Source organism: Pimephales promelas, chromosome 1, assembly GCF_988280905.1.
Source record: "Pimephales promelas chromosome 1, fPimPro1.hap1.1, whole genome shotgun sequence".
Lineage (NCBI taxonomy): Eukaryota > Metazoa > Chordata > Actinopteri > Cypriniformes > Leuciscidae > Pimephales > Pimephales promelas.
In genome coordinates, this window is record NC_142769.1 from 11,029,447 (window position 1) to 11,047,404 (window position 17,958).

A 17,958-nucleotide genomic window follows, 5' to 3' on the forward strand; every position below is an offset into this window, starting at 1 on the left:
TGGCTAAAAAAGTCAGAATTGTTAGATACAAAGGCAGTTTTAAAAAATATTATTATGTGGTGGCAAGGCTGCATTTATTTAATAATAAAACACAATAATATTGTGAAATATTAGTACAACTTAAAATGACTAATTTCTTCATCAAAAAAAAATATGTATACACTGTATATATATATATATATATATATATATTAGATACACTAAGACAGTTTAAAATTTAGAGGTACATTTCGAAATACTCATTTATGATTGAGAAAAGGTTCAAATCATGGCACAGTTGAAATTATGAAATTAAGTTATAATTATGACAGTCAAAATTATATAAATAAATAATATGACATAATAACATGTAATAATATATATTGTCAAATATAACCTGATATAATGAAATTATGAAAACTTCTAAATTAGATAATATCCATAATTATCACATAAAACGTTGGAATTATGAAATAAAACTTTCAAAACTCTCAAAACTAAAGTTATGAGAATGAGGATAATGACGAAGTGACAATTATGGCAGTCAAAATTATAAGACAAAAATCTGATTTTTTTTGTCATCGCATTATTTTGACATTTTATCTTCAAATAAAATTTGTATCACAATTATGAACTTTTTATGTCATAATTATGATTTTATTTGAGCATTTATTTCCTTATGTGGTGGAAATGGGCTTCCATAGAAACACTTTTTTTTTTTTGCCATATGATGCCAGAGTAACATTAAATACAGTTATAAATGTACAGTACATTACATTTATGGCATTATGTGGAAACGCATAATCACAATCTGAAAGGGGTCGTTGTCATTTCTTTTGAATGTTTTACTTTTTATATGCTACACTAGTCCTAATCTTTACTTTTTTCAGATACTGATATGCGGCGATCAACTTCAAGTAATTCCAATGTTATGAAATTGATTACATTTTTATCGATTAACACATATTTTTTTGAATGCGCATATTATCAGCCGAACAATTTAAAATAAAATTTTAAACTGAATTGAAAAAATGTTCCCTTTGTGCATTAATGCCAGCTGACATGAACTCCTTAAGTTCGTCCAAACCCTGATGATTATGTTCTTCAGCGTGAGTTGACGTTCCCAAGAGCATCTTCACATGCCAGCAGAACCTTGAATTATTTTATTCACTTTCACAATGTTGCCCTTTTTCATTTTCCCCCAAAGTTCAGACTTTTGGATGTATAGGCCTACGGGGATGAAATAAATCAGTTTTTTTTGTTTGTTTTTTTACTCCACAGTCCAGCAGATCGACCCAAAGACACTTGCCGATTTTGGGCTTCTATAATGGTTACATATACATTCATGAGAGCAGCAGACATGCACCTGCCAACCTCCCCCCGTCTGTCTCTCTGTTCCTCTCTGGCCTGTAATGCCTCACTGCCCTCAGTACTGCTGCTGCATTGTGCTGCCAGGCGTCGTCATGGCCGTCGCCACGGTGCTATTGTCATGGCGATATTACAGTATCAATACCCTGACACTGCGACAAAGAGACAGCAGCCAATGCCACATCACTCCACCCCTTTAACCCCTCTACTCTCGTTCTCTCTCTCTCTCTCCCTCTCTCTCTATCCTCACCCAATCGATCCCTCTATCTCTGACTAAATATGTAGGTATTGATTCTCCATCGGTCCCCTGCTCTCTTCTTCCATCCCTCTTTCTTCCTTTCTTCTCTCTTAAATCTATCAGATTTCATCTCCTCCTCAGACCACCTCATGTGTCTCTCTTTTCCTCTTCATCTGTCATTTCATTGCCCTTCTTTCACTCCTTCCTGTTCTCCATGAACCCCCCCCCCCCCCCCCGCATGTTTTTTTCTTCCTTTCCATTTTTTTTTTGTCTCCGTCTCACTCACTCTCTGCATATTAATTGGTGCATTTGAGCTGCGGCGTACAAGACAATCAAAGCGTTGGGGGCGGGTGATGATATGACTGTATCAGACACAATACACAATACACAAAAACACACGTTCACTCGCTTACTGACGAGACACTGATACACTTGCATGAGCTGACAGTCAGAGGTGTTCGTGAGTTAATAACAAGACCCCTCTCCAAAACCATCCTCACTGTGCAAACTCAACAAAACACAGCCTCCGATCCAGACGAAAACACCTGCAGGCATCCAATAGCAGAAATGAGACTGAATCTCACAAAGGTTTTCTTTCTTCTGAGGCCTAAAATAGGCCTAAAGCAAAAATAACAGTATGGCTAGGCAGTTATTTGTTTGTTTTTTTTCGCAGGTCAAAATAATAAACAGACAGACATTGGCATATATATATATATATATATATATATTGAGAGAGGGGGGGAGAGAGAGGAGAGAGAGAGAGAGAGAGAGAGATGTATTATTAATACATCTATTAATACCGTTATTATTTCTCGTTGTTATTAACAGCAAATGCTCCAAATGCATTTGTAATCTATTTATTTATGTTGGCTGTTTATTTATTTATTACAAAGGAAAAATGAGGGTGAATCTGATGTAGGCAAGTTTTAAATGCTTAACAGTAGGTGGTTTGTTTGTTTGCTTATATTAGGTCAATAGAGGATACAATGATGTAAATCAGCACTGACACACACACACACACACACATGTATAGGCTATATGTATGTGCGTGTGTGTGTGTGTGTGTGTGGTGGCGGGATATTTTTATAAGTTAACAGTCAGTAGAAGTGGAATAGTAGATGGTGACCCGCGCGCGCGCACCTGCTCTGCTCCCACGTGGAGCCTGAGTTTCTCTTCCAGTGCGCGACACAATCACAACTGTCTGGCAACAGAACTAGAAGGACTTTCTGATGGACAACAATGTTGGGATGAAACGTTCATACTCTTAATACTTCTAAAATACGTTTGCGCGTAAATCTGAGCACTACAAGCAGACGCGAGAAACTTGAACGTGATTTCTAAGCGCGCGGTGTGTCAGTCTATCCCACAAATCTATAGATCGTTTTAAAATGGTGCCTGCGAGATTATAATTACATTTGCAACCTACAGCCTCCGCCTCTCTCTCATTCACTCACTCACGACTGCACAATAAATGGATCTTTGAGAAGAGAGAGAGGGAGAGAGACGTGTGAGGAAAGAGGGAGGAGAAGATAGAAAGGGCAGAAGGGAGGGGGGTATCGGCGTATGCTTGTATACAACTACCCCCGATTTCCATTTTTTTCCCTAACTCGTAATGTATTTAATTCAAGTGAAACGTAATCATGACGTGTGTTGTCATTAATCTCCTCGCCGCCTCTCCCGTAAGTACATTCAGCCTTACTTTCATCAGAAAATATCTGATTCATTTCAAATAATTGACCTAATCTGCTCTTTTTGAACGGTTTTACTGATACATATTGGTCGAGGGTACGAATGTGTTTGTTTGTATACAGTTTTAGACGTATAGAGAGCGAATGTTGTCGCCTTGACAAACAACAAATATCCGACGACGACTTTTTTTTGGGGGGGGGGGGCTGATCCGGGTAATGAAAATCCATTGATACGAATAGTCGTCGCGTTTACATATCGGGTTTCTTACACATAGCCTACAATAGGACATACTTGATTGGCGTCTCGTGTGCCTCTGTTAGGACACATCATATGTGTTCTGGCACATACACTTCCTCACTTTTGTCTCGTGCCGTGTATGTTGCCGGTGTGTGTGTGTGTGTGTGTGTGTGTGTGTGAGCGCGCGCGCGCGCGCGCATGTCCTGAAAGAGATGCGAGACCCGGGCATGAAAATGCAACTTTCGTTTTTAAGGCCCTTCAATATTTTCAAAGCCTTTCTCAAGTGAGGGAAAAGTGCCCTAAACTAAAATGCAGGCTATGTTTAACTTTTCTCATGGGGAAAAGCTGCTCTCAGCTACTGCAAAATGTAGCAACTCCTTAAGTTTTTTGGCTACTTTATGAGAAGCTTTAGTTCCTTCTGCTCCAGTTTTCCACGTAAAACAGTCTTAGGATTCATGACTCTATATCGGTCGGACTCTCTGAGGGAGAAATTGTTAGTAGCCTACATCAATAGTAGTGCTTTCTAACTTTGGGGCATTTTACGTGCATGTTAATACAATACCTCGTTGGAGAATTTCATGCTCTGCATGTCCTAACGTTACCTCAACAGATGCGCGCTCGTAATCGCTATTTAAACTGTAGCGCAAAACCTGCAGCTGCAGCCGAAGGTGCTAGTTTTACTAACGGCCCTAAAAACGTAAAGTTTCACATGTCCCTCGATCGCGTTTTGTCACGATAGCGGCGAGATTGTCAGCGGATTTCAAGATGAAACCCCATGATGGCACTTTTCAGCTGCACCCTGATCGCTTGTCCTTTCCCCTCCCTTTATCTTTTGTTGAAAGAAAATCAGGAAGAAAATGGAGTGCACAACATCACGTCCTAAAAAAAGCTTAATTTCTCCCTCAGTTTGGGAAAACGATGCTGTGGCTTCTGTAAATCACTCTTTTATGCTCAGGATTAATCATGCGCGAATGTCAGTGTTCGCGAGAGGACGTGTCGTGTGCGCATTTGTTTGTGAGCATTTATTTATTTCATTAATGTGGCTTTTTAATTGAGATGGCCGCGAGAGAGGAGGAAGGCGACTGAAAATGGATGCGCGTTACTGACGCACATCACGCGAGTACATTCCTCTCCACGGACGGGTCATCTGATGTCCTGCAAATACATCCCGCAAAGAAACTTTATATAGCCTATAGCTTAATGAAAAGACGAACATTTTAAAGGCACCATTCTTTCAAATGATTTCATTCTGTCACAGATGTGGGGCACTGGCATACAGGCTATAATCTCTGCCCCTGTACGTGCTTGCATGAGGGGTGACGGAATGAGACCAGCCCCCCTGAACTGACGTGACAGTTTGACGGATAAGAGGGCAGAGCAGCACAGAAATGTGGCCGAACTGGGGCGGGTAGAAGTGAAGGGCCCCGTAAACAACTTTTACAACCAGATCTGATCCAGCTCATCTTGATGACCTGCACAAACAGCAGATCTGGATGAGCTGTTCCAGTGACTTTGATAATTGATAATTGATAATTGATCAACAGATTTTTGGCTTGGCAAATGCATCACAATGCACAAACTTGATATAATTGGTTATCCATACTTTGAACTTGGGACATGAATTTACTCAAGCTGTCATGTCAAAGAAGAAAAACATAGTTCTTGTAAAGAGCTAATTTTACCTGATCTGTCCACAAAAAGTGCTTTCACTTAGGCCTAACAAAATGTAATTAGGTTGATTTAGTCATATTACAATCTCAGAAAAAAATATGAACAATTGTAGGCTACCTTTAGAGGTACATCAGCTTGTCACTGGGCCAGTAAGGACGACTTTGTACCTTATCAACCGCTAAAAGGTGGAATTTATAGTTATATACTACAAATTCAGAACGGCTCGTTCCGTCAAATAGACCAGCGTTGTCTGCTCTATTTGAGTTCCTCTCTGTACTTAAATGCCTGAAGGTAGACTTTTTACCTCAGCACACTGCCTTTGTGCACTTGTTGCACACAGCCAGCGGACACCTTACAGCTCATTTCATTGGTGGAGGTTAGAGGTTGGCTGTTCATTCTAAAACAAAAGCAAGCTGATTCTGATTGAAAATTATTCATTCTTTAGATCACCCAAGAGAAGATTAAACCTGAATCAAAGCTTATACTGCTTTAGTGTGTGCTGACCGATTTACACCTGTTATTATCATCCATCTCAGGTGATCCGATAGATTGCCATCGATTACTTGACATCATCACATTTACATCAGGCTCTTATTTATTGTATAAAAAATGCAAACAATCTAAAGTCGGCACACTGTTATTCCCAAACATAGGCTATGTAATCTAAAAAAAGTACCGATATGTTGTTGATTTATTTAGCAGACGCATTTCTCTAAACTGAATTATCTGTGTCCTCGCCTATAGATGATACTAGACACGTTCTTGTCATTCTGGGAATGTAATGCAAATATTTTTGTGGGCTTTCTAATATTTTGATCACTGTTGTCCAGCTGCATTAGTCTTTACACTACAAAGGTAATGTTGTCACATATATTTTTATTAACATGTAGTTCGTTAACAACCCAGCAAGCAATAGCCGTTATTTCACCATCTAGGTTAACTATAGACCCAATATAGTCTGGCTATGAGTAACCCACTTCTAGCCAAAATAACCGAAATAATTTATTGAGATGATAATTAATTTAATTTATTATATATGCCATCATGCAAGCAAAGTAAACCGTAATTACGAGTTGTTTGCTTTCATTTCTTCACTCATTTCATTTATTTGTTATCTAATTGATGACTAGTCTAATCTTGGGCTATGATTTAGACGTCTATTAAATTTTCACTAAACTTGAACTTGGACAGTTGAACTGTCCAAGTTCAGTTCTTCAGATTTGGCACTATATAGGGAAGAATTAATTGATTTGTTTTGTGAAGCACCTTACTGTGAACGTAATTTCAAGTCTGATATCCATGTCTCATGCTCAGCGAAAGATAATGGTCAAAATTGTGACGTTTTTAACTTACTTATCCTCTCTTCAGCATCTTTGAATGAAACCCTCAAGCTCTCTGCAAGTCTTTTAAAGAGAAACAAAATATAATGAGACGAGGAGAACGGGGAAGGTTGTGGACGACTTAGCATAATGTTGGAAAATGAAGGGAAAGATCATTTTGAACATGCTGAAGTCACTTAAAGAAAAATGACGTTATGCAGAGCGGCTGCGTCACTGAGAGAGATAAACTTCAGCCCAATGTTAGAAACAGGAAATGAATTTTGTCTGTAGGGACTTCCTGAATGACTGCAACAATCCAAAATCATATACACACTGACATTAGAAATCCCACTCAGAGATACAAGAAAGGTAAAGTGCAGTTCATGCCTCAAAGTTTGCATACGCACACACACACACACACACACATTCATCACATGCTGAGCAATCAGTTCTCACTCATAGTCTCTCACCATTTCTCTCTCTCTCTCTGGTCACATATAAAAGAACAGGCTGCGATAAAACCATTCATGCTATATTTTCAAGGCCACAAGTCTAAAGTCTTTCAGAAGTATGATCTCCTCTTAGCCTTTAGATGCATTACATGGCTACACTGTTGGAGGCCCAGTGTGTCCTCACACTAAAGGCAGGAGACGTTATTTCAGGTGCTCAAGGCTGCGGAATACGAACCACAGTGAGAAAAATAGGTTTTTATCAAAGTGACTCAAGTGCTTGTTCAGGCATTGAGGTTTTATGAAAGGTTTTTCAGAATGTGTTATGTGTCATCATTCTTGGAAATGCGACCATATTTGTATTGGTACTTATGTAGCAAATGTTCAGTAAAACCAATTAGCGATACTTGGATAATGGAAGAATCAGTTGACCTCAATCAAAATCTTACAGGTAAACAAATTGTTGTATATTTTACAGGATGCATTTGCTACTAAATATTGTAATTGCAGCTACATTACATGCCGTTATTGTACATGACTATGGTCTATTTCTCTTCTTATTTTTGTTTATGAGATAATCATTCCATTACATAAAAAGCAGGTAGTTATATAGCATATATTTGACTACATGTGCCCCAAGGAAGAACAAAATGTGTGTGCATTTGTGTGTTTGCTTGTACAGGGAGTGTAGCATGTGGCCGTTCAGACAAAGGTGTTTAGCATGCATGAATCATCTAGTGACTAGGTGCCATATTGAGTGTGTGTGTATGTGTGTGTGTGCATGCATTATTTGCACATGCTGCTTTATCGCTCTCCTGCCTTCTCTCCCCTCCCCCCTCTGTCTAGCACCTTATCACTCTCTCCATCTATCCAAATTTAGAGAAGCTTTATTGGCGTGGCAGGGTTGGTCAGACACAAACGTGTCTGTCAAGGCAGAACAGTGAATTGCCATGACGATATTCATATGATAATAATGCCAGCAGACCAAACAGACCGCAAGATCCTCCATTGCAGAGCAGAACACTCTGTCCCCTTTCTCGACAGATTTACCAATCAAATATGCTCATTCAAAACGTATTTTTGTTCTTCATTTATGTTTCTTCACTACCCCCCCCCCCCCAATTCTTCTCTTTCTTGCCTGTCTGTCTCTCTCCTCTCTTTTCTCTTCGCCATGTTGGCAGGCCCCAATCTACCAGCTGATATCAGCATTCCCTGGCACAGTGCCAACTGGCACCGCTGCAGAGAGACACAGAGAGAGAGAGAATGATAGAAAGAAAGAAAATCAGTGAAGAATAGAGGGAGGAGGGAATGAGGGTGGAGAGAGGAAAAAGTGCAAGGGGTGGAATCAAAATCTATGGAAGTGAAAAGATAGAAGAAAGGAAAAAGAAGCACGATAATGGTGGGAGAAAGAAAGAAAGAAAGAAAGAAAGAAAGAAAGAAAGAAAGAAAGAAAGAAAGAAAGAAAGAAAGAAAGAAAGAAAGAAAGAAAGAAAGAAAGAGGGGGCAGATGATTGATATAGTGTGATATCCTTGTGAGTCACGGCTGATCTAAAATGTCAACTGGTTCTGTAAGCCACGGTTTCGTCCAAGTCTTGTGTCACAGATACACACACTTTCACACTCACACACAGACACACATTAATGCACAAACAATCACTTGATTGTGTACATAAATCTCAGACACAGACATACAGTTCAGTCTGTTCACAGAGGTAAATACTGAAAAAAAAAAAACGCCCACACGAATTCAAGCATAGTGATACATATCCAGGCATACAGACGTCCTCACAGATGTTTAACAGATTGCCATGCAGTAATCATCAATGAAATTCATTTTCTCTAATTTATGAAAAAAGCAGGTGTTTTTTTTTTTTTTTCTTGTTGTGTCTGGGCTTGTCCACTCCAGACTTTTGCAACGCATGCATGTGTGTATTTATACTATTGTTCGCTTTGGTCAGTGCATTGTGTGTGTGTGTGTGTGTGTTTGTATGAGTAGCAAAGGGACTGGAGAGGTTGAATCTGTGTGTCTGTATTTTAAGGTGTGTGTATGTATTTTTTGTTTTGATTTAAGCAGCTACTATAAGTGTATGTGCAGGAAGGGTGTGTGGGGAAGTCCAAACATCTCGCGCCCATCCTGTTTGGGACAGTCCATGTCCCGTTCTGCCCTTAGATCCGTACACAGGAACAAATGTGTATCAACTCATTTTTTATTCTGTGTTGTACTTGACAGGGGACTGTTGGAGGTGGTCAGGCAAATTGCCACCATCGGAAAACGCCCTTTTTAATTCAAGGAAGTGAAGCATGGCATAGACACATTTACAGTAAGCTATCTATCTATCTACAGTATCTGTCTGTCTGTCTGTCTGTCTGTCTGCCTGTCTAATTGTTATTGTTCATCCTTTCTCACTCAGAGTATGGATTCCCCACCAGAGTGTATGCTGGCACTTTCCTGTGAGCCTCCTCTGTCTCCACCCTCCATGCCATCTTTGGATCACAGTCCCCAATTCCTACCCCAGAGTCCTCTATCTACACCTTCTAGCCCTCAAACTGAACTCTATGTCCCGGTCTCACCCTGCCCACTTCCTGAAGCCTGCTTCCAAGATGAGGAGGAGGATGAGGAGTTATCAACACCCCCATCACCCACCCCAGCTGTGGCACTGTTTCCTGGCGAATTGGAACTCGGCAGTCCCTCATTAGAGAGCAGCCCACCAGCCACACCATTAGCACCTTTCCCTGGTTTTGGAGCTCTGGAGCAGGCAATCTCCTCTGGTCAAAGTACCAGCTACAATGATGAGTTGGATCTTCAGCTTTTCAACAATGAGGGCATGGCTGTTCCTGGAGGGACCAGCTCTGGGCCTGGCCTAAGGTTCCCCTGCCATGTGTGTGGAAAGAGGTTCCGCTTCCAGAGTATTTTGTCTCTGCACGCTCGAGCACACAGTTTGGACAGGGAGCGTCGGGCTTCAGCTCCCTACCAAGCCACGCATGTCAAACTGCAGCAGAATCACGTGAGCGAGAGTGTAATCCAGAATTCATTATCTGGGTCATCACAAAAAAGTATGAATGAAGACATGGTTCCAGAGGAACCTCTTCAAACTGCTAGCAGCCCTCAGTTCCTCTTTGAAGGAGCATCAGCCCTGACTCCACCTTTAACAGAGGAAGCACCCATCTCAACCTCCTTTTCTCCACTTGGCCAGGCCCACTTGGATGACAACGCCCCCTCCACAGCTGCTCCTGCCTTCCGGTGTCATGCTTGTAAGGGTAAGTTCCGAACAGCTTCAGAGCTTGCACGTCATGTGCGGATCCTCCACAACCCCTACAAATGTACAATGTGTCCCTTCTCAGCCAGCCAGGAGGAAAGACTGGCTGCCCATCTGCAGGAGACCCACCCACCTAAAGATCCTCCCACTGAAACGGTTTTCCCTTCTCACCCTATAACGGCACCAATAGAAAATCCTCCCCCACAAATGTCTGTTGTTCCAGCTTTCCGATGTGAGACATGCGGACAGCGTTTTACTCAGTCCTGGTTTTTGAAGGGGCACATGCGGAAGCACAAGGACTCATTGGATCATAAGTGCCAGGTCTGTGGCCGTGGCTTCAAGGAACCCTGGTTTCTAAAGAACCATATGAAGGTGCATCTGAACAAGCTTGGCCTCAAGGCTGGATTGAGCAATCTGGGTCCAGCTGGAACTGATCAATCCAAAGGTCCTGCAAGCACGCAAGTGCTGGGGGCTCTGTATTCTAACTTGCTCCTTGCTCGAAGTATGGCCAGTGGCGGTGCTTCAGGAAATCGCACAGAGAGGTCAGATGCCAGTGCAGGCTCAAGCAAATCCTCTATATTGGGCTATCTGGGATTACCCAAAGACAACAGCAATGGAAGTTGCATGGAGCGCCTTCAGGCAGTGGCACAGGTTGCAGAAATGGGTAACGGAGGAGGAGGGCGGGGAAGTGAGTCAGCAGACGGTACAGACCAGGCAGCCATGTGGCAGCTGGTTGCACGCAGTCTGGTGGCAGCACAGAACAACCAACAGCAACAGCAGCAGCAGCAGCAGCAGAGATCCCATTCACACCATCAGTTTTCTTCCTCACGAGGCACGGTCGCTGGGGAAGCCAAGCAGATGAGGGCCTACCTGGGTGGGTTGGGTTCTAGAGAGGAACTGGAGGGATCTAGTTCACCGTGGGAGTGTCCAGATTGTGGCAAGATGTTCAGAAGCCTTCAGCAGGTGGTTGCTCACGCCCGTGTCCATGTCCAGAAACCACAGAAAGGCCAAAGTGCCCGAGGGGGCATGTCCAGGGAAGAGGACATTATAAACAGAGTCAGTGGAGCTCAAGCAACAGGCGGCGTAGAAGGAGGGCAAAGAACAAGTGACAATGATATTAGGCAGGAGAGAAAGCAACTCCCATCAGGAGTCGTGTCAGCTGGGAGCTTCCATTCTGTCATATCACATCTCTCTGGTAAGGATCAGCCAGCATAATCAAAAACAGCAGACTTTATCTTGACAATATTTCTTATCGGTTACAATCCTTCATAGGCTATGACACTGCAGGACCTTTATTGAACTTTAATTAATAAAAAAGTTTCTACTGCTATTAGTTTTGTAAAATTTCCTCCATGTGTTTTAGGCAGGATCATTTTCAGAAACAGTTTAATTTATTCATTATACATCTTATCTCAAGGTCCCAACGGTGTGAGGGAATCGTCCTCTTCCACTTCATCTCCAAGGGAGCGTGTTCGGGGAACAGGGATGAAGGATTGTCCCTACTGTGGTAAAGCCTTCCGCTCTTCCCATCACCTTAAAGTGCACCTTCGTGTACACACAGGTAAGGATATCATGTTTACTAAATCTGTGACTCCTAGGGGAATACCCCAGGGGGTTACTTAAGCATGTCCCAGGGGGCTTTGACTTATATTTTGTTAAACCTATAAAACAAAAATTATGACTTAAAATATTGGATTAAATATGAATCTACAGTAATATTATTTATACAGTGATCGTACTACAATGATAATCAAAAGCAACATAATCACAATTGATCTTGGTTTTTAGATTGGTACTTTGTAAGAATGACACTTGGAGCTTGTAACACTTGACATTTGTAACTTTCCTGATTTAGTTTAATTGAAACCATTTGCTGACTATCGGGTTCTTCACAAAATGTAATTACCAAAAAAAAAAAAAAAAAAAGAAAGAATGAAATTTTAAAGAAGAAAATTGCAGTGTTCACACGGTTGATGAGAGATGAAATGTCCTAATTTAACTAATGCACTGGGGAATTTACCTGATTTTACATATGATGATAAGCACTGCCATCTATCTGTTACTGTGTGTAACTGCATATATTTTCACACAGGCAATTTATTGCCTAACTGCTATGGCCTCCCTAATCAAGCATTGTTTTTCTTAGCCAAATTTCTGTTCTTAAAACAACATTTCAGTTTTCAGTCTACTTAACAAGAGTAATTTATTCCTTGTTTCAGGTGAGAGACCATACAAATGCCCCCACTGTGATTATGCTGGCACCCAGTCTGGCTCTCTCAAATACCACCTTCAACGTCATCATCGTGAGCAAAGGAACGCTATGGCAACCTCCCCAACCTCCCCATCACCTAGCCTTCCCTCTCTGACTGGATCTCCTCGTGAAGGGGTAAAAAAGCGCAGACTACCCTCCATATCCCAGTCGTCTTTTGGAAGGGAGCTTCCAAGGCACAGTCAGTCATGGGGTGAAGGCCCATCAGAGCAGAAGGAGGGCTCTTCTGCATCCATTCATCAAAGAGAGGGAGACCTGGAGAGTCACTATCGCAGTCTGTCAGGGATGATGGGGACACTCTTCCCTGGTGGTCTAGAAACAAATTGGATTGGGGAGGTACCACCTCCGAAAATGCCAAAAGTGTCTCGACGGAAACCCCTTACTACAAGCCGCATGATGTCAGTAAATGGCTATCAGGGCGGCACAACATCCCAGGAAGGAGGCTTCGAACCACTGGATCTCTCCCGTCGCCCTTTACAAGATGAAGTGGGAGTGAGTAGTTCTGGGGGTGAACCATCAGGTGGCTCTAAAGGAGGGAATGATATCCTTAATCAATGTGTGTTCTGTCCCTTCCGAACCTCTTCTGTTGAGCTGATGGCCATGCACCTTCAGGTTAATCACACCAGCAAGTCTCGTCGCAAGAGAGGCGTCCCTTTCAGTTCCACCAATCATTCTCCAAGACTAACTTTGGCTGGGCCAGACCGTGATCCCCTGGCTCTGTGGAAGTTCCTTGGTGTAGAGGACGGAGGAGCATCTCCTGAGGACTGGGTCTCATCCAAGTCAAGAGCTGAGAATGGAGTCAGCCCAGATGACAAGGAAAGCGAGGACAGCTTTGAACTTGCCTCTGGACCTGCGGGAAGATTTGGTGCCACAGAGAAGAAACGTAAAATGAGAAAGGACCTAGAAGAGGGAGATGAGGATATTGAAGAGGGGGAGAATGAGATGGAAGCAAATGGCAGCTTTGCAAATGTACCCCAGGATCAGGGCAGAAGGGCTCAGTCTGTTTCATCAGACCTCACGGCTGAGTATCTACCCAAGGAGGAGGAAAGTGTCTTGGAGAAATAACATCTAAAGAGAGCCCTGGAGAAAAGATAGGGGCAGGGGAGAAATATTTGGGAAATAGTTGTCCAGGGTCCCTCGTATCCTTCAAACCAAGGGCAGACCAGTCACTATGCTAACATACTGGACATTATGTAATATGTTAACAGGAAACCCGCAAAAGTAATTAAATCAACCATTCCCCTCATTATACCCTCTTGGTTAGTGATCAATTACCTCTACACACACAAAGACTCTCAATCACACAGAGATATCCAGTATTGTATGCTAGTCTAAGCCTGCCTGAATCGGGGCCTTCTTGAACACTGTTCTCTCGTTCCTGTCTTCTTGTCAGTGAACGCAATTGCCAAGTTGCATTTCATTTACAATTTCCTTGCTCCTGTGAATCTTGCTCTCATCTCAACAAGGACTTGGAATGTCAATCTGTGGAGCTGAATAAGCTACAAAAAAAAAAAAGAAACACTTCTTAATCACTACAATATACAGTATTAATGCTGAGAGAGATGCTAACCGAATACTGAACGGACATGCTACTTCCACATGAACTTAATCTGACGGCACGTCTTCAGTAAACCAAAGGAGTGAGCACACTTCTTACCATGCACCTGCCAGACTCTGAACAGAATGCTGTGATAACTGAATGGTACTTGTGAATCACCACTAACAGAACAGGACAGAGTAAAGATTATATTACCAGATATCCACACTGCCAGTCTGCTCCGACGGGTATTCTTCAGATATTATATGAAACAGAGATTCTGCCTCTTCTATATGCTATTTCTCTCAGTGCCTGTTGATGTAAAAGGTTTTTAGCAGATTCAGCAACACAGGAATATAGTTACATTGAATATATACAGTATATATGCGTAGTTGTGCTAGAACATAGAGTTCTGTGACAATATGGTGGCAGTTTGTGTGACTATGTCTGCTGTGAATGAAACCATGAATGAACCCAGAGCACCACATGTGGGAACAGCTGGCCGTTTGACAAGGGCCCTATGGAAGTGTTTACATTACAGAGATCACCAGGATATCTGGGTTAAATCCAGACCGCCGTTATGGAAAGTTCAAATTTCAGGGTTTGAAACGGATATCAATCTAGTAAATGGAGACTCCGCAATATATCCTTCATATTCCTGTAATGTCTCTGATTCAAACCATCCAGCAAAGGGTGGAAAGTCTCTACTAAAACATTCAGTATGCGTTTTTTTTTTTTTTTTTTTTTTTTTTAGCTGCGAGTAGACTCTTTTTTTTTTTTAAATATCAAAAACGAAAAAAAAAAAACGAAAAAAAAAACGAAACACTAACAAATTCAGACATCCCAGTAGAACATATGTAGCTTTTGTAAACATAAGAGATCAAAAAGAGGAAAAAAATATGTTGTTTTCTTTTTAAGAAGTGTTGATGGAAAAGGATATGGAGAATAGTAATAAGTATTATAATAATTATGAAAGAAGACTGCTTCAGAATGTCTTTAGAGCACTGTGCAAAGATTTCCTCCCCAAACTCGCTTTAGTTTTGCCTTTAAATGCAGATCAAACTTTTGTTCTTTTTACCCCAAACCATTTTTTTTCCCATAATGCTGCAGATTTAATTCACATCCCCTTAAACAATGTGTCAAATCAACCAATCAACAAATCAATCGTTCGGAAACACAATCATTGTAAAAGCTTGCCTGATGATCTTGAAATTTCAACAATTGAAAATATATTTATACGTTGATGGTGAGATCATGTCCAAGACATGTCCCACTATCAGCATTGTCAGTGTGACTGATCTGCTTGCCAAATTTGATTTCCTGTAATTGTGTTGCATGTTTGATATGGAATTAGCACATCATACAAACGATGCTCTACTTTCCTCATCCAACTCTGTGAAATCAGGTCATCTCTCATTGTTATCATTAGACACTAAGTAGGAGGTACTTATGTCCAGTGATTGACAGAGGCTGGCCTTAAAATGTCATTATTGTGTCCTTGTTTTGTGTGTAGAGTATCTTATGTGTTCGGTAGCCCCTGATGTGGTTTTCCTTTGAGATAACAGTCAAGCCACTGTGCCTTCTGTCCTGAGCACTTCCTCAAGTATTTTGTAAGCTCACCAAAAGCACTTAGCCCCTACTGTTTCACTTTGTTTTCTTTGGTAAACTGTGTTCAGTACTTCTACATATCTGATCCTCTGTTTTGTTGAGATGTCAGATGTGGGGGTCATTTCCATTTCAATGAGTGCCATTCTGTCATTCATGCGTGCTGTTGCATCTCCTGCTTTCCTCCTTTCCCATTAGCGTATGCACCACTGAAAGCTTACATACTATCTAGCTCCGAGGCCTTTCAAGAAGTTACTTAAATTTCTATGGTGCATGTTACTTTGATGCCGATGAGAAGAAATCAAGCTCTTCATAATTATTATTATTGTCATTGTTCTTTTTTTTGTTTTATGGAAGAAAAAACTAAGGAAACAAACAAAAAACATGAACATGAAATGTGTCTCTTGAATGTTGTACAGATAAAAATAGAGATGTTGTGTTTCTAACAAGAGATCAAACCGTCAAACCTGCTCTCCATCGCTCCCTGCGCAGCCAGTGATGTTGTGGCTCTTTTAGGATGGCCTAACTGTGTATAGGGACCAGGGCAATAGTTTTGTTTTGTGTGTTTATGTGTGTGTGACCATGTGCATTAATGTCTTAAAAATTAATATTTTGTGAGATAAACTGACACTGTGAAATAAGCATAAAAGTATTCCCAAACAGTGATGTGCTGCTCAAAAATTCACAAAGTTCAACATGCACTTTTGTTTGTTGTTCCACCAGTAGTGTGTGAATTCATAAATATCATCCAGTGAAATAGGAGTGGTGGAAAGAAGGTTTGGGTTTGATCCCTTTTTTTAGTAGCTGACTGCTGTTGGTGGCAGAGGAATCTGATCTAACATAGTAGTGACTAATATGAAATTGTGGATTGAGAAAAACAGTAGAGAAGAATCAATAAAATACAAAAAAAAAAAAAAATGCTTGCCGTATTGTTTCCCTTTACAATTCCTGCTATTTTCCCAAAACTATCCTTTTATACAAAGCATGTACTTGGCGATAAATGCTCACCACATTGATAAAAATAAAATTAAACCTGCATACCTTAACTTTACATACAGAGTCACATTAAGGTTTACTTTGTTGGTAGAATAATTTACCACACAAATCGCACCCTTCACCATTGACTTGGTTTAAAATCATTTAGGTAATTGGGATAAATAATAGTACAATATTATTTGAGAGCACCTGCACTGCAGTGAAATGATATGCTTTAAAGGACAACTCCGGCGCAAAATGAACCTTTAGTCTAATTACACATTGTTACCTAGTCAACCGTTATCAGAGATTTGTTTTCATGATTGCCGAATGTAAATAGTTTTATCTCTAAAAACAGTTTAGCCTATAACGCTAGTATATGGGGCATAGAGTAATGACAAATAAAAATCGCTTGTTATTACCACTAACAAGGCTCAAAATAGCCCCACACTAACACGACAGCATAAAAAGTGTCCCTACATTCAAACCGAAGCATTGAGAACTTTGTCAGTGTCCATACAGTTTAATAAGAAGATATTTTATACACACAGTAAACTTCGCGAATACAGGAAGAAGCCATCTTGGAAAAATAGTCTCTACCAGTCGATCTACGAACGCCGATCCAAGTGCGCTGGCGAGATGTGAATAAGGTGATAAGGTGAGCGCGAACAGTAGGCTACGTGTACATATTGAAGAGAAGAAAACGGTTTGTGTTTGTGTTTCTTCTGGAAACAACGGACTGTATGAGATTCTGCACAGTTCAGCGCACATGGACCGGCGTTCGTAGATCGACTGGTAGAGACTTTTTTTCAAAGATGGCTTCTTCCTGTATTCACGAAGTTGACTGTGTGTATAAAATATCTTCTCATTAAACTGTATGTACACTAACAACGTTCTCAATGCTTCGGTTTGAATGTAGGGACCCTTGTTATGCTGTCGTGTTAGTGTGGGGCTATTTTGAGCCTTGTTAGTGGTAATAACAAGCGATTTTTATTTGTCATTACTCTATGCCCCATATACTAGCGTTATAGGCTAAACTGTGTTTAGAGATAAAACTACATTCGGCAATCATGAAAACAAATCTCAGATAACGGTTGACTAGGTAGCAATGTGTAATTAGACCAAAGGTTCATTTTGCGCCGGAGTTGTCCTTTAACTTTAATGTTCACATGATCATATTCAACCTAATCAGGCCACGTTTTAGTTTCACCATGATAAACCACCATGATAAATTGAAAATGTCAATATATAGAGATTACACTTTTAAAGGGACAACTTTGTACCTTATCTATCCCTAAAATGGGCATATTTAGTATAAGGTACTTTGTCAGTAAATAAGATGTAAGGATACACCCCTAAAAGTAC

At 40.9% G+C, this 17,958-nt stretch overlaps 1 protein-coding gene across 1 annotated transcript; it reads left to right on the forward strand.

Moving 5' to 3' along the window:
* The first annotated feature begins 3,033 nt into the window (after positions 1 to 3,033).
* Positions 3,034 to 16,552, forward strand: znf219 (zinc finger protein 219). Its single transcript, XM_039652587.2, has 5 exons — positions 3,034 to 3,264; positions 9,181 to 9,271; positions 9,362 to 11,402; positions 11,625 to 11,768; positions 12,427 to 16,552. Exons 3-5 carry the CDS (start codon positions 9,365 to 9,367, stop codon positions 13,539 to 13,541), a joined length of 3,297 nt encoding a protein of 1,098 aa, XP_039508521.2. The 5' UTR covers positions 3,034 to 3,264; positions 9,181 to 9,271; positions 9,362 to 9,364; the 3' UTR covers positions 13,542 to 16,552.
* The last annotated feature ends 1,406 nt before the right edge of the window (positions 16,553 to 17,958 follow it).

Coding starts and splice junctions, on each gene's coding strand:
- znf219 (XM_039652587.2), top strand. CDS start 9,365: ATGGATTCCCCACCAGAGTGTATGCTGGCACTTTCCTGTGAGCCTCCT. Junction 11,403..11,624: donor TGTCATATCACATCTCTCTG/GTAAGGATCAGC, acceptor TCTTATCTCAAG/GTCCCAACGGTGTGAGGGAA. Junction 11,769..12,426: donor GCACCTTCGTGTACACACAG/GTAAGGATATCA, acceptor TCCTTGTTTCAG/GTGAGAGACCATACAAATGC.